The following is a 21,453-nucleotide window of genomic DNA, read 5'->3' on the forward strand; positions in this document are numbered from 1 at the left end:
TCAGAAGACGGCCAAAAGACGGCATTAGCGCGGACCTACATTTCCGGGACTACGTCTATTGACGTCGTCCCGGTTACGAGCGGCCTGCGCGCCCCCTGAGGGGCGCGCGCGGCGCGCTCTGTGATCGGCGAGTCCGTGAGACTCGCCTGATCACCGATCCGTGTAAGGGGTCGATCCCGACCCCTTATCACGTGATCAGCTGTCAGCCAATGACAGCTGGTCATGTGATAGAACGGAGCCGGTAATCGGCTATTATTCCTCCTCGCGCTGACAGCGCGAGGAGAGAAAAAAAAAGCCGATCACCGGCGGCCGTGATCGGGACATCAGTCCCGATCACGGCCATCAATACAAGGGACCACCTGCCACCTGCCTGTGCCCACCTGCCTCCCGCAGTGCCATCCTGAAGTAAAATAAAAGCAAAAGTAAGTGCCCCCCGTCAGTGCCCCCCGTCAGTGCCCATAGTGCCCACAGTGCCACCCACAGTGCCACCCACAGTGCCACCCCACAGTGCCACCCACAGTGCCACCCACAGTGCCACCCACAGTGCCACCCAATCTGCCTCAAAGGTGCTGCACCCCAGTGCCGCCCATCAGTGCCCAGCAGTGCCGCCCATCAGTGCCCAGCAGTGCCGCCCATCAGTGCCCAGCAGTGCCACCTATCAGAGCCACCTATCAGTGCCACCTATCAGTGCCCATCAGTCCCATCTATCTGTGGTACCTATCAGTGCCCATTCGTGCCACCCATCCGTGCCACTTATCCGTGCCACCCATCCGTGCCATCTTATCTGTGCCCATCTTTGCCCATCAGTGCCGCCTTATCTGTGCCCATCGGTGCCGCCTTATCTGTGCCTATTAGTGCCGCCTTAACTATGCCTATCAGTGCCCACCGGTGCAGCCTATCAGTGCCCACCAATGCAGCCCATCAGTGCCCACCAATGCAGCCCATCAGTGCCCACCAATGCAGCCTATCAGTGCCGCCTAATCAGCGCACTTCAATGAAGGAGAAAAATGACCCGTTTGCAAAATTTTATAACAAACTATTAAAACATGATTTTTTTTTTTTTTTTTTTTGCATCTTTTTTTGTTTGTTTAGCAAAAAATAAAACTCCGAGCTGTAACTAAATACCACCAAAAGAAAGCTCTATTTGTGGGAAAAAAATGATAAAAATTTCATTTGGGTACAGTGTTGTATGACCGCGTAATTGTCACTCAAAGTGCATCAGCGCTGAAAGCTGAAAATTGGTCTGGGACTGAGGGGGGTTTAAGTGCCCAGTAAGCAAGTGGTTAAACAATTTAGAGAGAATTGTGGAAACACTATTTGTTAGTCCTATTTAGTTGTCATATTTGAGTTTGTTAACAGTACTAAGGCAGAGCTCAATATGACAGTGATCATTTATCACTATGCTGTAGCCTCCTAGTTAACAGTAAAGAGCTTCAGGACTGCTTAGGTTATGGGTGTTGAATATAAGGTTGACATTTTTGCAGATTGCTCATAGTTCTTAAAGTGTATGTAAACCCCAAATCTATTTTACAGTATGCTTGGATCATACCCCACTGTATACAGTTTTCTTAAGCTAATAGATTTTTGGCAGTTAAAAAGCTCCTTGCCTGGAATCCTGCCGGTAACAGTGCTTCCTGGTGTAGGCTAACAATGGTAAGACACTGCATCACAATTAACAGTGGCATTGACTCAGCCTGCCGACTGCCTATCAAGTCTTAGCCCTTGTACACACGGTCGGAGATTCCGACGGAATGTTTCCTATGGGACCGTTTTGTCGGATATTCCGACTATGTGTGGTCTGCATCGGACTGTTTCCGTCGGAATATCCGACGGACCAACTTTTCCAACGTGCCGGTAAAATTTTCCGACAAAATGCTCCTATCGGACATACTCCGATCATGTGTAGCCTACTCCGACGGACAAAGTGCCACGCATGCTCAGATCAAATTCCTAGACCAAAGCTATTGGCTACTAGCCTAAACGTAGTCCCGTCGTAACAAAATAACGTCATCACGTTACGTACAATCGGATTTTCCGACAACTTAATGCGACCGTGTGTATGCAACATCACTTCCGGACCTCTTCTGGAATTAATCCGTCGGAATTACCCAGACGGATTTGGTTGTCGGAATCTCCGACCGTGTAATTGACAGGAAGACATCTAAGAAAAATAATTAAACAAGATAAGGCCATGTCAATGGAAAATTGCCAGACTATAACGCTATCATACTACATAGACTAGACTATAAATCCATTTTTTTCTCATTATTTACATGCAAATGCAAATGTGCAAATGTTAAAATGTCATCCAGAAAACTGCATAGAATTGTTGGCCACAGGAAATAAATGCTCTGCCAAGTTAGGTTTCCTTTGAGAGCTATTCCATATCCTGGGATATTTTGCCTGTTAACAGTTTATTTCTTTTTTTCTTTTTTTTTTTTACTAACAAATCTTGCTAATGAGTTCAAAATTTTTCCTATTAGGAGTTCAGTCAAAATATTTTAAGCCCAAACCTGGGCACATTTCTCCCCCCTACCATGCCTTCGCCCCGCTTTTACTCATTCACTCACTGCTAAACCCTGAAATCTGCCATATGTGCTCCATGTTGGTGCCACTTCTGGTGAATCCAGTGCTGCAGTAGACTAGTCATCTCTGTGTTTTCAGCTGCTGCGTTTTTCAAAGAACCCTGTTCCTGTATAGTCACTATAAAGTGCCCCATCACTCAGGCAGTCTTTTGGACAACTGGAGAAAAACCTCTTCTCCACTGCAGGAAAGAAGAGAAACGACTCAAGTCCTAGAGCAGGGGTAGGGAACCTCGGCTCTCTAGCTGTTTTGAAACTACAAATCCCATCATGCCTCTGCCTCTAGGAGCCATGTCTACAATTGTTAGGGTCTTACAATGTCTCATGGGACATGTAGTTTCAAAACAGCTTTTATTATTTTATTATAATCACTCATACAATATTACATTCTAGTCCTATATTTATGTAGACAGCTATACAAACTTAGACTGTACATTGGTGTTTAGAAAGAATTAGAAAGATACTTGTGCACAGTGGCGTCACTAGGGGGTGGCTTTTGGGGCCAAAACCCCTGAATCTGGGGCCCATAGCCCCAAGTCTCTGCAGGGGTCCCCAAAGGGAGGGGAGGCTCTCTGGGGACCCTGATGCAAGGGGGACGCTCTCTGGGGAACCTGATTTTAAGGGGGAGGCTCTCTGGGGACCCTGATGTAAGGGGGGCGCACTGGAAACCCTGATGTAAGTGGGGGGCTCTCTGGGGACTCTGATGCAAGGAGGAGGCTCTCTGGGGACCCTGATGCACGGAGGAGGCTCTCTGGGGACCCTGATGTAAGGGGGGCTCTCTGGGGACCCTTATGTAAGGGAGGGCTCTCTGGGGACCCTTATGTAAGGGAGTGCTCTCTGGGGACCCAGATGTAAGGGGGGCTCTCTGGGAACCCAGATGTAAGGGGGGGCTTTCTGGGGACCCTGATATAAGGTGGGGGGCTGTCTGGGAACCCTGATGTAAGGGGGGCTGTCTGGGGACCCTGATGTAAGGGGGGGGGCTCTCTGGGGACCCTGATGTAAGGGGGGGCTCTGGGGATATATACACACAAACATACAATATATTACTGTATATACATGTGTATGCCTGCCCAAGCGTATGACTCTTTACTATGCTGCTATGGGCTCTAGCCCCAGATCTTTTGTAGACCTAGCAACACCCCTGCTTGTGCAGGAAATATATAGCAATCCATTATACCAGGGGTTGACAAATTTGCTTGGAATGTAGGAGCCAGCTGAAAAAGTTAGGAGCCAGGTCCGTGACGGCGATCTGGACCTGTCCCTGGCCTAAGATGGAGACGAGTGAGGGGAAGATAGCCCCAAGCCCCTCACCTGTCTCCAAGTCATTGCCCATAGCTCTTAGAGGGACATTTTTATTTTTTTATTTTTTTCAAATGACAAATTTTTTTTAAATTGCATTTTAGTGTAAATATGAGATGTGAGGTCTCTCTGACCCCAGATCTCATATACAAGAGGACCTGTCATGCTTTTTTCTATTACAAGGGATTTTTACATTCCTTGTAATAGGAATAAAAGTGACACAATTTTTTTTTTTTTTAAAGAACAGTGAAAAAAATAAAAATAAAAGTTAAAATAATAAAAAAAAATTTAAACGCGCCCTGTCCCGCCAAGCTTGCGTGCAAAAGCGAACGCATATATGAAAGTGGTGTTCAAACCACACATGTGAGGTATCGCTGCGATCGGTAGAGTGAGAGCAATAATTCTAGCCCCAGACCTCCTCTGTAACTTAAAAAGTGCAACCTGTAGAATTTTTTTAAATGTCGCCTATGGAGATTTTAAAGGGTAAAAGTTTGTCGCCATTCCATGAGCGGGCGCAATTTTGAAGCATGACATGTTGGGTATCGATTTACTCGACGTAACATTATCTTTCACAGTATAAAAAAAAATTGGGCTAACTTTACTGTTGTCTTATTTTTTATTTTTTTATTAAATACATTTTCCCCAAAAAAGTGCGCTTGTAAGTCCGCTGTGCAAATACGGTGTGACAGACAGTATTACAACGACCACCATTTTATTCTCTAGGGTGTTAGAATAAAATATATATATAATGTTTAGGGGTTCTGAGTTAAGGGAAGGAGTTAGGCTGGCAGGCAGGGGAATTAGCATTGCACCCATTAGCATTGCTGGTTGTAATTCCAACAGCCACCACAAGAGGGCACCAGATTCCAGAAGGAACCATAGGATCGTAGAAGGCCTCAAAGCCGGGGGCTCAATTAACGGCCGCCGGCGGCGCGGCCCGATGCGATCGCGCCGGGGGGGTCCGCGGAGACAGGATACCCCCAGCTGCACTGCCCCAGGCGCCAGGTCGCTAATTCTAGTCGCAAATGTGACCTGGTGCCCGGGTTTTGTCGAGCCCTGCATTATACATCATGCTTTACAATCTAAGCCGGCCTTTGTTAACCAGAGTTCTGTGAAACCTTAGGGTGTCTGCAGAGGTTAATGGGTTTATTTTTTGAGCAATAGATAGTGATGGATTGATTTTTCATCTTATGATGCCTGCATATTACAGCATCAACCTCACTTGCCAGAACCAGTGGTGTGGGTCCAGTGACAATAAATGTAAGGAGGCATTCTTTACACAGACCACCAGTGTAAGGGATTTTTTATCCACTGATTGTTGTTCTATGGGGCCACCTCTTCCATTGACCAACAATTTAAGGGAGCATCTTTCCCACTGACCACTAATGTAACAGGACATGTCTCAAACTGACTACCAATAGCAGGGAGCACCACTGTATTCAGACAGTATTTTTTATTGACCAAAAAAGTAGTGGAGAAATTCTCTATTAACCTCCAATGTAAAAGGATGGTACCATTTTTGCTGCTGGCGTTTCATTCCTGGTCATTATTAATGGTTTAATTCTAGGGGGTTACTTTACTAAAACGGAGAGTGCAAAATCCAGATGCAGCTCTGCATAGTAGCCAATCGGCTTTTAACTTCAGCTTGTTCAATTAAGCTTTGACAAGGAAACCTAGAAGCTGATTTGTTTCTATGCAGATCTGCACCAGATTTTGCACTTTCCAGTTTTATTAGATCAACCCCTATGTCTATTAGTCAAAATACATTTTTCCATAAAGGGAAGGGGATGTTAAACATTCTCTGGGTGCCAGAGAGGCTTGGTACACTGCATTCTTTTAGGCTTTTATATTTTTATTATATCTACAAAATACTTACTATGTGGGTATGACCTGTAGATATAGACCCGAAGAGAGCTGAAATTTATTTCAAGGTTCCTCCACTGGTAAAAAGTTTTAGAAAAGCTGCTCTAAGCAGATACTCTTTGAAATTGACAGCAATCTGCAATACTTGATATTTGCACACATAATTCAACTTGCTTGAGAATTGTGATTGTTCTTATGCTGTTCATTAAAGTCGCAGTGATGTAATAAGCCCTTCCAGGTCACACATCTTCATAGATGGCTGCAGCTGTTGAAGAGACCAGAGAAATCTATTTCACATGTGGGTTGTCACATGACATACGCATAAAATTGTTGAATTACAAGATACTTGAAAAACAATTTGTTATATTAATATCACATGTACCATTTTATGTATGCACAAGTGCAGTGCCAATAACAACAGTTACATATTTCTTTAGACTGAAGAAGGAACATCTACTAAAGTATTATTGAATCCCTCAGCTCATGACCTCAGTGGTTCCTATGTTTAATGTGTGCCTTCTTTGTCAGTCCTATCATTTGTCAGTATTCCATTTGTTAATTCTATCTTCTTGGCTTCCTGTTTTATGGTATCTACATTGCCTTTCAGGGTCCCATGGAGCCCCACCATAGCCACCCTTGTATTAACGCTCTGGGCTGGGGCTACAGCCACACGTCCACTCAAATGTGGAGATCTAGTTACAGTGGAAGTCTGGTGGGCTGAAACAAACTGGCCTCTTTTATCTTTTGATCAAACCTGTGGGGAGATCTCTTTGCTATAATATTTGTTCTGTGTCCCTCCATCTTTGGGTTTTGGTAGCATTTCCTACTTTGGAGTGTTACCAAACTTCTTTTTGAATTCTGCACAGTAAAAAATATAATAAAAATTCAACATAGAGAGAGTGGAAGTCCATCACATTGACCACAGCAGGTATGCGGACTCCCAAAAAAATCAAAGTTCCCAAGAGATAAAAGAAATACAAATCTCGGTTTTGGATGGACTCCGCTTTAAGGAAAAGAAAATGTATTTAAAGAATTATTTGTAGCTCAGCACATTCATGTTTTTGATTTATTTTTGTGTTTCAGCACTGTGCGGGGACCAAGAAAGCTTTCTGTGCAGCAATGGAATCTGCATAGCCAAGAAACTGACATGTAACAGCTACAATGACTGCGATGACTGGAGCGACGAGGTACATTGCAGTAAGTCCTTCACACTAATACCAACAAACCTTTCCAAAGGGTTTACTTTTAGGCCTCATACACACGGACGTTATAAAAAACGGCCTGTTGAGCTAGTTACAACGTCTGGAAAAAAACAGCGTTAAAAATGCGATTTTCTTAGCGTTATGCTCTGGCGTCAGTATGTAAGCGTTAACGCTAAGGAGTGTTTTTTTCAAAAAATATCCCATCACATTATAAACATTTTTACAGCTCAAAAACGCTGACACTAAAAAACGTCGGTATAGATTTAATGCGCGTTTTTGCGCGTTAGTGTCAAAACTGCTCTAACGCTGGAGCCTCTGAAGGCGCTGGTCCTTGGGTTTTTTTTTGGAGCTTAAAAACGACCATGCCTGTTACAGCTCAAAAATGCCATGGTGTGTATGAACCCATTGAATAACATGGAGTTGCCTTCTTAACCACCTCAATACAGTGCAGTTACACCCCCTTCCTGACCAGACCAATTTTCAGCTTTCAGCGCTCTCACAGTTTGAATGACAATTACTCAGTCATCCTACACTGTATCCATATGGAGCTTTCTTTTAGTGGTATTTAATCACTAGTGGGTTTTTTATTTTTTGTGCTATAAATAAAATAAAACGTAAATTTTGTGAAAAAAATGCCTTTTTCTTCGTTTCTGTCATAAATTTTTGCTAATTAGTAATTTTTCTTCATCAATTTTGGCCAAAATTTATACTGCTACATATCTTTGGTAAAAATAACCCAAATTAGTATATATTATTTGGTCTTTGTGAAAGTTATAGAGTCTACAAACTATGGTGCCAATCACTGAAAATTGATCACATCTGATCAGGCCTTCAGTACATCAGGTGTACCTCATTTCTTGAGACACTAACAAGTCAGGAAAGTACAAATACCCCCCAAATGACCCCTTTTTACAAAGTAGACATCCCAAGGTATTAAGTAAGTAGCATGGTGAGTTTTTTTAAGTTGTAATTTTTTCCCACAATTCTTTGCAAAATGAAGATTTTTTTTTTTTTGATTTTTTTTTTACTAAATTGTCATATTATCAGGTTATTTCTCACACACAGCATATGCATACAACAAATTACACCCCAAAATACATTCTGCTACTCTTCCCGAGTACGGCGATACCACATGTGTAGGACTTTTACACAGCCTGGCCACATACAGAGCACTAACATTGATGTAGTGCCTTCAGACGTTCTACGAGCAAAAATTAGGCATCTCATTTCTCAACCACCTATTACACTTTTGAAGGCCCTGGAGTACCAGGACAATGGAATTTCCCATAAAATTACCCCATTTTGGAAAGCAAACACCCCAACGTATAATCTGTGAGGCATAATGAGTCTTTTGAACGGTTCATTTTTTTCCAGAAGTTTTTGGAATATGTGGAAAAAAATTAAAACGCTTTTTTTTTTTTACACAAAATTGTCAATTTATAAGATATTTCTAACACATAGCATGTATATAGCAAAAATTACACCCCAAAATACATTCTGCTACTCCTCCCGAGTATGGTGATACCACATGTGTAGGACTTTTACACAGCCTGGCCACATAGAGAGGCCGAACATTGAAGTAGTACGTTCAGGCGTTCTAGGAGCATAAATGACACATCTCATTTCATTCCTACCCATCACACTTTTGAAGGTCCTGGACCACCAGGACAGTTAAATTACCCACAAAATGACCCCATTTTGGAAAGCAAACACCCCAACGTATATTCTATGAGACATGGGCTGGAGATAGGTACTCGGGTACTCTGATGGCCTGGTGACAGGTACTCGGGTACTCTGATGGCCTGGTGACAGGTACTCAGGTACTCTGATGGTCTGGTGACAGGTACTCGGGTACTCTGATGGTCTGGAGACAGGTACTCGGGTACTCTGATGGTCTGGTGACAGGTACTCGGGTACTCTGATGGTCTGGTGACAGGTACTCGGGTACTCTGATGGCCTGGTGGCAGGTACTCGGGTACTCTGATGGCCTGGTGGCAGGTACTCGGGTACTTTGATGGCCTAGTGACAGGTACTCGGGTACTCTGATGGCTTGGTGACAGGTACTCGGGTACTCTGATGGCCTGGTGACCGGTACTCTGATGGTTTGGTGACTGGTATTTGGGTACTCTGAAGGGTGGTGACAGGTACTCATATGGACTGTGACAGGTACTCGGGTACTCAGATGGACTGTCACAGGTACTCTGGTACACAGATGGACTGGAACAAGTACTCGGGTACTCAGATGGGCTGTGACAGGTACTCGGGTACCCTGATGGACTGTGACAGGTACTCGGTACTCTAATGGACTGTGACAGGTACTCGGTACTCTAATGGACTGTGACAGGTACTCGGTACTCTAATGGACTGTGACAGGTACTCGGGTACTCTAATGGACTGTGACAGGTACTCGGTACTCTAATGGACTGTGACAGGTACTCGGGTATCCTGATGGACTGTGACAGGTACTCGGTACTCTTATGGACTGTGACAGGTACTCGGTACTCTAATGGACTGTGACAGGTACTCGGGTACCCTGATGGGCCGTGACAGGTACTCGGGTACCCTGATGGGCCGTGACAGGTACTCGGGTACCCTGATGGGCCGTGACAGGTACTCGGGTACTCTGATGTGCCGTGACAGGTACTCGGGTACTCTGATGTGCCGTGACAGGTACTCGGGTACCCTGATGGGCCGTGACAGGTACTCGGGTACCCTGATTGGCTGTGACAGGTACTCGGGTACCCTGATGTGCCGTGACAGGTACTCGGGTACTCTGATGTGCCGTGACAGGTACTCGGGTACTCTGATGTGCCGTGACAGGTACTCGGGTACTCTGATGTGCCGTGACAGGTACTCGGGTACTCTGATGGGCTGTGACAGGTACTCGGGTACTCTGATGGGCTGTGACAGGTACTCGGGTACTCTGATGGGCTGTGACAGGTACTCGGGTACTCTGATGGGCTGTGACAGGTACTCGGGTACTCTGATGGGCTGTGACAGGTACTCGGGTACTCAGATGAACTGTGACAGGTACTCGGGTACTCTGATGGGCTGACAGGTACTCTGATGGGCTGTGACAGGTACTCGGGTACTCTGATGGGCTGTGACAGGTACTCGGGTACTCAGATGAACTGTGACAGGTATTCGGGTACTCTGATGGGCTGACAGGTACTCTGATGGGCTGTGACAGGTACTCGGGTACTCTGATGTGCTGTGACAGGTACTCAAATACTCTGATGGACTGTGACAGGTACTCTGATGGACTGTGATTGACAGGTACTATGAGGGGTGGTGACAGGTCCTCTTTATTGGGGGGGGGGCAATCAGTATGATTGGTGTACACTGTATGCGGTAACGAGATGTTACCGCAATCTCCTCCTCACACACGATCGGTGTGTGAGGAGGAGAACCCGGTAACATCCCATTACCGCAGTTTGTTTACATTTTTGTGATCGGCTGTGAAAGGATCACAGCCAAACACGTGGGTAAACAGCCGGCCAATGGCTGTTTACCAGCATCGGTGACGAGCAGTGTTCCCGGGGAACACGCCGCCACCGACGTGCACGCGCAGCGCGCTCGCGATCGCGCGCATGCCCCGTGCACGTTCGGGGTGTGACCATCTGTGATCGGCCGTGACTTCATCATGGCCGATCACGTGGTAAACAGCCATAACGAATGGCTGTTCACCCCCTTCGGTGGCGAGCGGTGTCTCCGTGACACGCCGCCACCGAAGAAACAGGGATGCGCGCGCACGATCACGCGCATTCCCTGTTTAAACGGGAGGCCGTCATATGACGGCCTCCCGCCACAACAGGTGCGCCACCTGGCCGTCATTTGACGGCCGGCGGTCAGCAACTAGTTAAGCAGCAAAAAAAGCTCAAAAAAGCCGCTGTAAAAACGTCCGTGTGTATGAGGCTATATACTCAACAAAAACTAGTAATAAAATGTTTCATATCAAAATTGGCAATTTACTTTGTGTTTCAAAAAAGCTTCTTTTTTTTTTAAAGGAGAATGTCACCACTACACTTCTTAAAATCAAAGACACCTACTTCCCTCTTCTTTTGTAAATATAAAAGAGTATCTCTTTACTACCTAACAATCTTTTTACGAGATCCGTGCTGCAGAAAAAATATGTTTTGGAGTTCTTTAATGAGCACACCCTTACTGCTTTATTGGTGAAAAATGACTGCATTCTGCATATACCTATGAGAAAATGGCCAAGAAAGTGAGAGGGTTAACTTGAGGAGGGCAACCAATTACAAAATATGTACTGTGGAATCAATTACAATAATGTAAAGATGCTTTGAGAGGGAAAACATAGCTCATGAAGAATGTAGCTGATATTCTCTTACGATCTTACCACCCATTGACACTAGGCACAGTGGTGTCTCTTAGGCTTTCATTAAAAGCATCTGAGTCTATGGCAGATTTATTGCCCTCATAATCACTCTGAATGTACCCCTTCATTTTAAGCAAACATAAGGTCCCTTCATGGCGTAGGCACTTTTTATTGCGAACATAAGTCACGTTATTCCACAGAGCACATGCAGATTTGAATGAATTCTAACATTGACATCATTTTTATTACAGATTGCAGTGAACATCTATTCCGTTGTAACACCGGAAAGTGCCTTAACCATAGCTTTGTCTGCGATGGATATGATGACTGTGGAGACCTGAGCGACGAGCAGAACTGCGGTATGCCAGAAAAACCTCCTGAACAGATTACCTGTGAATAATGGAGACAGTTTTTATATATTACATTAATTGCATTTTATACATCATTTAGGTTTTTCCCCGGTTTAGCAACGCGTAATTGCAGCTTTGACATAGGAAGGGTGACGAGGGTATTCTATAGTGTGAATGAGTGAATATTCACTTCATATATTTAATCATGGGACAAGGAAATGCCTGATCACTTTGAACACCCAATCTGCTACGACTAAGGCTATTGCCGAAACGTGTCAACTTTATTGTTTTATTGGCACTCTGATGTACCAATAAGTGACACTTCAAGTTATGCCGGCTCTTCTTACTACTGTAAGGCCCCTTTCACACTGGGGCGGTGCGGGCATCGGCGGTAGAGTGCCGCTATTTTTAACTGCGCTTTACCGTCGTTTTAGCGGTGGTCTGCGGCTGCTAGCGGAGTGGTTTTAATCCCCGCTAGCGTCAGAAAAAGGGTTAAAACCGCCCTCGGGCTTTCACACTGGAGTGAAAGGGGCCAATTTTTTAAGGCACTACACAGGCGCTGTAGCGCCTGAAAACCGCCCCAGCGTGAAAGGGGCCTTACACCCAATTTGTGCATATGCTTTTTTGGACAATTGAAGTGAATGCTTACATATTTTTTGAGCAAAGATTCTTAACCTGGTCAGTCATCCTTATTATTTTATTACTGGTATTGACAATTTATGCAGCGCTTTACATATATTGTACATTCACGTTTTTCCCTGTCCTAAAGAGCTTGCAATTTAAGGACTCTACTTCAAATACTGTACAAAAGTACATGGGACATTTCATTCAAGAACTAATTAACCTAGCAGCATATCTTTGGAGTGTGGGAAGAAAAGAGTACTCGGGGGGTACCCACAAAAGCACAGGGAGAGCATGCAAACTCTATGCAGGCAGCAAAACATAAGGATAACACCATCCAAAAAGGAAAATTGTACAAGAAAAATGTTCTCATCAAATTTGATCTTGAAGCCCAATTCCAAGCAAAATGTTTCCTTTTCGTATGGCTAGAGCATGAAAGGGTTAGAACCTGTCAGAGTTGTATTGCTATACAGATGAAAAAGAGAAAGCAATACCCTGTAAAAAAAGAGTGGAGAACACCTTGTCTCCAAAACAAAGCTAGTAAATACCATACCAGCTTCAGGTGTCTCTCCAAAACCATAAAATAATATCTAAATTTTTGATGGTGGAACCCCATTCAGGATCCAATATACCCTATATTGCCAAAAGTATTGGGATACCTGCCTCTACACGCACATCAAATTTAATGGCATCCCAGTCTTAGTCCATAGGGTTCAATATTGATTTGGTCCACCCTTTGCAGCTATAACAGCTTCAACTCTTCTGGGAAGGCTGTCCACAAGGTTTAGGAGTGTATCTATGGGAATGTTTGATCATTCTTCCAGAAGCGTATTTGTGAGGTCAGGCACGGATGTTGGATGAGAAGGCCTGTCTTGCAGTCTCCACTCTTAATTAATCCGAAAGGTGTTCTGTCGGGTTGAGGTCAGGACTCTATGCAGACCAGTCAAATTGCTCTACCTCAAACTCGCTCATTCATGTCTTTATGTGCCTTGCTTTGTGCATTGGTGCGCAGTCATGTTGGAACAGAAAGGGCCATCCCCAAACTGTTCACACAAAGTTGGGAGCATGAAATTGTCTAAAATGTCTTGGTATACTGACGCCTTAAGAGTTCCCTTCACTTAAACTAAAGGGCCAAGCCCAACCCCACACCATAATTCCCCCCCTCCACCAAATGATTTGGACCAGTGCACAAATTAGTAGTACTAATGCAGTACAGGCAGTCCTTGAGTTTTGTACATGCGACTTCCATACAGCTCATACTTACAAACGGAAGGTGACAGCAAGAAGTGGGAGGAAAATTTCCCTTAGGCCCCTTTCGCACTGGGGCGTTTTTCAGGCGCTATAGCGCTAAAAATATCGCCTGTGTAGCGCCTGAAAAAATCTGGCCCCTTTCACTCCAGTGTGAAAGCCGGAGTGTTTTCACACTGGAGCGGTGCGCTAGCAGGACGGTGAAAAAAGTCCTGCTAGCCGCATCTTTGGAGCGGTGAAGGAGCGGTGTATTCACCGCTCCTAAACCGCTCCTACCCATTGAAATCAATGGGGCAGCGCAGCTATACCGCCGGCAAAGCGCCACTGCAGCGCCGCTTTGCAGGCGGTTTTAACCCTTTTTCGGCCGCTAGCGGGGGTTAAAACTGCCCCCCGCTGGCAGCTGCATACCGCTGCTAAAACGGCTGTAAAGCGGCGCTAAAAATAGCGGCGCTTTACCACCGACACTGCTCCTGCCCCAGTGTGAAAGGGGCCTTAGGAACTGTACTTACTCCTGTAAGCCCTTGTACACACGGTCAGACATTCCGACAGAAAATGTCTGATCGGACCGTGTTGTCGGATAATCCAACCATGTGTGGGCTCCATCGGATTGTTTCCGTCAGAATATCCAACCGACAAAGTTTTAGAGCTGGGCTATAAAATTTTCTGACAACATGATCCGATCGGACTTTGTTTGAGAGCTTATAAGCTTATTGAGAGGATATAAAATTTTCCAACAACACATTCCAATCGGACTTTGTCCCATCGTCTGTAGAGAATTCCGATCAAAGTGCCATGCATGCTCAGATCAAATTCCTAGACCAAAGCTATTGGCTACTAGCCTGAACGTAGTCCCGTCGTAACGAAATAACGTCATCACATTCCAAACAATCGGATTTTCCGACAACTTTGTCCGACCATGTGTATGCAACACCAGTTTCGGACAAAATCCGACAGATTTTGTTGTCGGAATGTCTGACCGTGTGTACAAGGGCTTAGAGTTATCATTGGAAAAAGGTGTCTCCACTGAAGCTTCATCACCAGTCCTTGTCTCCACAACAACCCAACATTTTCAAAAATGAATTGTCACAGGTACAGAAAGTGAGGTGAAATCTTCTGAACAGGAGTACAGACAGCAAAACAAGTGTTACAGGGGTGTTAACCCTTCCCTGTGCTATCCAAAAAACATAAAAATATTTTTGTTGGGCTGGAGTTACACTTAAAAAAAATTTACCTGTTCCAACTTACATACAAATTCAACTTAAGAACAAACCTACAGAATCCTGTTTGTAACCCGGAGACTGACTGTTTTGTCCAAGAATAATTAAAATATATTTATTGTATACTTGGTGATATAAGCTTGATAGTCTTTTGAACAATTATTGGTTCTGTTTCCTCAGACTGTAACCCTGCACATACTTATAAATGTGGAGACGGGCGATGCATAGCATTACGATGGGTGTGTGACGGAGACCACGACTGTGCCGATAAATCAGATGAAGTCAACTGTAGTAAGCTTTTTTTTCCTCCATGTTAAAACTTTTTTTTTTAAATACATGGGCTAGCTTTATATGTAGGCTAATGTAAAAGAACACGAGTAAAGAACAAGAAGTGTGTTGATCGTTGCATAAGAGATAAAAGATGAGGCACATCAGCAGAGAAAAAAAACAAGGGTAATGGATTGTGGACACATCTACACATCTACATATGCTTAAAAAAACACTATAAAATAAATTGCCGTAAATTAGTATACCTAAATGTTGCTCTAAATTTGTTTATCATCATTATGCATTTTTGGAATAACAATGGGGCACATACAACAAGCCAGGAAATGCTGTCCTCACTGTAAATTCACCATTCATGTTAAATTTTTCGTTTGTTTTGTTTACATTTAATAAAGCCCAACTCTGGGCTCAGCCCTCACCAGTACATCACCCCCTTTATTCCCCTCTTCGATGTGTTATGAGGTTTTCCTTTAGTATACCTCCCTTTTTTTCTGAAATGTTCAGGTCACATGATATGCCAGAACATTTCACCTGGTGGGTGATTCTCCAGAGGCAGAGAGAGGTGCTAATGTGATGACGTTGGTGCCACTGCTTGCACCTATATATTGTAAATAAAGATTGCCCTGGTGATGCCTCTTTAGGGGACAGGTCCATATATAGATGTTGTTGTCAGGCTTTTTGGTTGAATTATGCTGGGTGACATTTAACCAATCAAACTGGAAGCCCCTGCACACATGGTCGGACATTCCGACAAAAAATTTCCGTGTTGTCGGATAATCCGACCGTGTGTGGGCTCCATCGTACTTTTTCCGTCAGAACGTCCGACCAACAAAGTTTGAGAGCTTATAAGCTTATTGAGAGGATATAAAATTTTCCGACAACATGATCCGATCGGACTTTGTCCAATCATCTGTAGAGAATTCCAATCGGACAAAGTGCCACGCATGCTCAAATCAAATTACGAGACCAAAGCTATTGGCTACTAGCTTGAATGTAGTCACGTTCCGAACAATCAGATTTTCTGACAACTTTGTCCGACAGTGTTTATGCAACACCAGTTTCAGACAAAATCCGTCTGAAAAAATCAGACGGATTTTGTGGTCGGAATGTCCGAATGTGTGTACATGGGCGAAGACTGAGGACATCTTGTGGCGGGAACATTCCTGTGGGGGATAGTTCTGCATTGAAGGTCAGTTTTGCAGGCCGCACTGCTCTTTTAAATTTTTTTTAACCGATTAGGTGTAAAAAAAAAAAAAGCGTAAAAAAAAAAAATATCCTGGAGTTGAGGGTTAAAGAATTTTCCTCATCAGTATCAGCTTGAGCTTGATGCACTCAGTGCTCTCATTATTTCAAATGTTATTTAAAAGTATTTATTCATAACTTAGAAAATTTAGAAAATCAGTTTCACAGATTGAGCCCAGGTTCATACTGAGCTGCGGGAATGAAGTCCCGTGAGTTCCGCTGAACTCGCACGAGTTCACTCCCGCATGTTAGTCCCAATTTCGGCCACGATTTCAGAGACATCTGTGCAGGTCTCTGCACAGGTGTCAATGTAAATCGCAGCCCGAAATCGCAAAAAGTAGTATAGAACTTTTGAAATCGGTGTACGACTTTTTGAAATCAGTGCAGCGCCGCAGATGCGGTGTCACACCGATTAGGGCAGTTGCCTCCGTTCTGACATGCGATTTGACATGTCACAATGCTCCAGTGTGAACCAGGGCAAAATCCACTATGTAAAGGAAGCAAACCTGGGAATTTAGGGAAGTGGAATCAGATTAAGTACATATAAGGGAGTTGTTTTACACACCAAAAGGATTTGCATTTCTGTCCATCCAATCCTAACATTTAAATAGTATTACCGCACAGCACAACCTGTCTGACGTAGCAGCAGGATGTCTGATTTTCTAATTCTGTAGTATAGTAATGAAATTACGTCTTGTCTCTTCCCCAGTCTGTGACTGGACATTAAAAATGGAGAAGCAGAAGACTAATTCGCTCATCTCACTTACACTCTGCTCTCCTCTCCTATCAGCATGTTCCTTTTTAGCATATGAGCACTGCGGCACAGCTGATTGGATCCTTGTGCTGTTTTTCCCTTGGCCTCTGAGCTTTGCTGTACACTGGATTGCAGGAAGCTGATATAAACTCAAATCCGGGTACATACACTGCTTGCATTTCAAAAAAAATATTTAATGATGTATCAATAAATGTCGAACTAAAATAATTTGTGTCCTTTATATGTATGGAGTTTATCTTTAAAACTCCATATAATATGGAAGGATTATTAATGGGGCGGCTCGTCCATTAAGGGCACACGGGCGCCGCCTCCCCTTTCCATTTTTGAAGAACCTGATTAGAAACAGAGGCTCTAATAGGCTTCAAAATAGGGTGGGCTCCGGACGCAGAGCATTGCACTTGGAACCCACCCAGATGTGTTAGAATAGCGCATGAATATTCGCTATTCTAACACTGATTTCCCTCTCCTCCAATCAGGAAGCTCAGGTCTGATACCCATTTCCCGATTGGCTGAAAGGTCAGTAGATCCTATTGGGCACCTAGGAGGAGGAGGAGGAAACCACCATGATCCACAGGAGGAGGAAGGAACAAAGCTGCCACCTGCCGGATAAGCTGCTTTGATGTCACCGACCAACAGACAGACCAGGGGGGGTGGTTGCATGCCGCCCACCCAAAAGAAAAAAAAACACCAGCCACCACTGATTATTAATAAGAATGAAGATAATACCATATAGATCATTGCTATTCCTAAATATTAAATAAAAATTGAATGTATGGCCTGCTAAAAAATATACATGGCTTTTGTATTTAGACAATATTTGTATAGCTTGGAGTTCAGTTTTATTTTACTTAAAATGTGAACTACAATAATAAAACATGTTATTTTGATTAGCGTAGTCATTGAAATCCTCCATATATCTAATACGGAATCTTTCAGCTCTCCAGGTGCTTATTTGTAATACAATTGGGTAATAGTTAATATTTTTTAATCCTTATAAGCTTAGTAGCAGATCAGACATAGCAGATAAGAGAACAAAGATAGGTTGCAAGGAGATTTTGTGCAGTACATAATTAGAGCATAAAGGTAATAAATAGGCACAGTGAGCATGTATGGTTAAGCAGTTTCCCCTGTAGTTTCCCAAGATAATGGTAGCACTGAATCAAACAATATCTTACTAAAATACAAAACCGAGATTATGTTATGAATGTCTTTAGACAGAACACAAGAGAATAGGAATTATACAACATAGAAAATGAATATACTATTTGCAGCAATTATATATAATCATTTTATGGCAACCAACTTTTGGATGAAATTGTGAAACAGATCAGTTAGCTATATCTGATTAATTTCTTTTTTTCATAGCTTGTCATAGTCAGGGTCTCACGGAGTGCAAGAATGGACAATGCATTCCCAGTGCCTTCCGCTGTGATGGAGATAATGACTGCAAAGATGGCAGTGATGAAGAAAACTGCACTGAGCACAAAGGTTAGGAGGATACAATATACTTTAATGTAATTCTCTATTCTTCTGCATCTTTATCTATGTTCCAAACGCATGTGTTAGATATATGCAATGCTTCTTTATACTAACCCTAAAATTCATAATACTGCCATGGTTACTATGGGAGGATCTTCAAATGAAACACCTCTTTTGAGTATATTTCACATTTTTTCCCCCTACGCATTCCAAAATTGTCATTAACAGTTCTAAGTATTGGCAAAGATCATACCATGTTTTCTATACATCTACTGTGTATGTTATGTTAGATACATTTAGAAGTATTAAAGGTGAAATATAGCCAAAGCTTTTTTCTGGGGTTCACAGGATTGCATTTTGATCTGCACTCATGTGACCTGTTTTAGCCAACAGCGGGCTGAAGCCTGCTGATGCCACAGAGCCAGTTCAGGCCCTGAAAAGGTCCCAACCTTATGGTTGAGTTCCACCCAGAAGCCTGGACTGGTACCTGGTTCAGCCTCTCAGCAATCCACTGAGAGTCTGAGCCAGCTGCTTCTGCCCTTTGATAGCCCACTACTCACTGAGCGCTGGAGGGGCAGGGCAAGAAGTTGTTGACTGTTACCAACTCTCTGCTCATTGAACACTGAGAATTGAGTGATCAGCAGTCTTGATTGCTCAGTTCTCAGTTTTAGAGCTGGTGGGGGACAGATACAGCATCAGTTGATGATGCAGCATCCACCTAGGTGAGTATAAATTTATTTTATTTTTTTTTACTTAAAGTGGAAGTGCACTTAAAAAAAAATGATTAAAAGCCAGCAGCTACAAATACTGCAGCTGCTGACTTTTAATAAATGGACACTTACCTTTCCTGGAGTCCAGCGATGTCGGCAGCTGAAGCTGATCAATCGCTCGGCTCTCGGCTGCTGCCACTGCCATTCTCGGTGAGGGAATCAGGAAGTGAAGCGTTACGGCTTCACTTCCCAGTTCCCTACTATGCATGCGCGAGTCGTGCTGCGTGTCCTAAGTGGTCTCCGCTATCTCCTGGAACCTGTTTGTTTCAAGACAGCAGGGGGGGTGTGGGAAAAGGTGCGTGACTCCCGCGGGAGTCTATTCCCGGAAGTGGGTGCAGATACCTGTATTATACAGGTATCTGCACCCACCTCCCCCCTGAAAGGTGCCAGAATCAGATGAGCGGAAGTTCCACTTTTGGGTGGAACTCCGCTTTAACCCATACTCCTGTTTTAAACATTGTTAGACACAATAAAAAAAGAGCAAGTTTATTTTTATTAAAACAATGTTGCAAATTAAAATGCTTTGTCAGGGATAGGCAACCCCGACACGCAGGGAACTGTCAGGGAGACACTAATGCATTCCAATTTCAGAATCTCCCACGCCGCACCTGCACTGAGGGGAAGGCACTGTGCCCCCACACATTGTAAAAGATGGGAAACATTGTTTGGTCAGCTAACTTTTCTGTAGCTGCGACCGTCAGCTCTTGTGATGGGGAAGAGATTGGGATGAGTTCTGCTGGGGAGGCTTTCCCTTTTTCCAGGAGGAGGAGGACTGTCATTGGCTTCTTCTAAAGTCAAGCCAAGCCAAGCCAAAGCTATTCCTACTAGCCCCGTCCACCATCTGAAGGAAGATGACTCGATTGGTTGCCACTACCAATCTCAGAAAGACGGAATTTCACTGATAGAGAAAACCACTTAGGTGACAGTTTGTGGAATTACTGTTGAGCTTCTGGGAATTTTGTTGAAATTATTCCTGAACCTTTGTGTCACTTACTACTGAACTCCTGCACTCTGAAAATCACACCCAACCACTTTTTCTCAGCTGCTGGGACTCAACTTATGATCCGGCACACAGGCCCACTGCTTTCAGAAAATGCCTCTTACTTGAGCTCATCATTGCACATCCATTCCAGATGCTTGTGACATCACATATATCCCATACAAGCATGTGGGCTGGATGCGAGAGGTGGATCAGCAGGATGAGTATGCCAGGACAGATAGATGTGTCTCATCTTTGCTTCCTTTCACCACTCTGCATATCATAGATGAGAAGAGGGTACAGCGGTGGAGCAGATGAGCAGCAGGGTACAGCAGAGGGGAAAATAAGCAGAAGGGGTGCAGAGGTGGAACCGAAGAGCAGGCAGGTACAGCCGTGGGGCAGATATGCAGGGAGGTACATTGGTGGAAGAGATGATAAGGGGGTTTAGCAGTTGGCAAGATAAGCAGGGGGGTATAGTGATGGGTCAGATGAGCAGGTGGGTTCAGTGCTGAGGCAGAAAAGCAGGAGGGTAGGGCAGTGGGTCAGATGTGAAAGGAGCTGTATTGTTGGGGCAGATGAGCAGGGGGTTACAGTGGTGAAGCAGAAGAGCAGGGGGAACAGAGGTGGGACAGATGTGCAGGAGGTACAGTCGTGGGGCAGATAAGAAAGGGGGTTACAGTGGTGGAGCAGATGTGCATGGAGGTACAGTGGTGGGGCAGATGAGAAAGGGGCAATATTGGTGGGGCAGATGAGCAGCGGGTTACAGTGGTGGGACAGAAGAGCAGGGTGGTACAGTGGTGGGGCAGATGTGCAGGGTGGTACAGTGGTGGGGCAGATGTGCAGGGTGGTACAGTGGTTGGGCAGATGTGCAGGGTGGTACAGTGGTGAGGCAAGTGTGCAGGGTAGTACATTGGTGGGGCAGATGAAAGAGGGTATACTGGTGGGGCAGATGAGAAAGGGGATACATTGGTGGGGCAGATGATAATGGTTGTACATTGGTGGGGTAGATGAGCAAGGTGGTACATTGGTGGGGCAGATGAGCAGGGTGGTACAGAGGTGGGGCAGATTTACAGGGGTTTACAGTGGTGGGGCTCATTTGAGGTGTGGAGTTGCATGAATTGGGGCTCATCTGAGGTTTGGAGTTGCAGGAATTGGGGCTGATCTGAGACGTGAGAGTGCAGGATGTTAATTTCTCACTACTA

At 44.3% G+C, this 21,453-nt stretch overlaps 1 protein-coding gene across 1 annotated transcript in view; it reads left to right on the plus strand.

The window, feature by feature from the left end:
* Positions 1–21,453, plus strand: part of CORIN (corin, serine peptidase) — a 377,616-nt gene that overhangs the window by 263,052 nt on the left and 93,111 nt on the right. Inside the window, exons 6-9 of the mRNA XM_077477533.1 lie at positions 6,828–6,941; positions 11,537–11,644; positions 14,902–15,012; positions 18,389–18,511. Coding sequence (XP_077333659.1) covers positions 6,828–6,941; positions 11,537–11,644; positions 14,902–15,012; positions 18,389–18,511 — 456 coding nt within the window. The remainder of the gene's footprint in view (positions 1–6,827; positions 6,942–11,536; positions 11,645–14,901; positions 15,013–18,388; positions 18,512–21,453) is intronic.

Source organism: Lithobates pipiens, unplaced genomic scaffold, assembly GCF_037356315.1.
Source record: "Lithobates pipiens isolate NorthernLeopardFrog02 unplaced genomic scaffold, aLitPip1_a1.2 Scaffold_13, whole genome shotgun sequence".
Classification (NCBI taxonomy): Eukaryota; Metazoa; Chordata; class Amphibia; order Anura; family Ranidae; genus Lithobates; species Lithobates pipiens.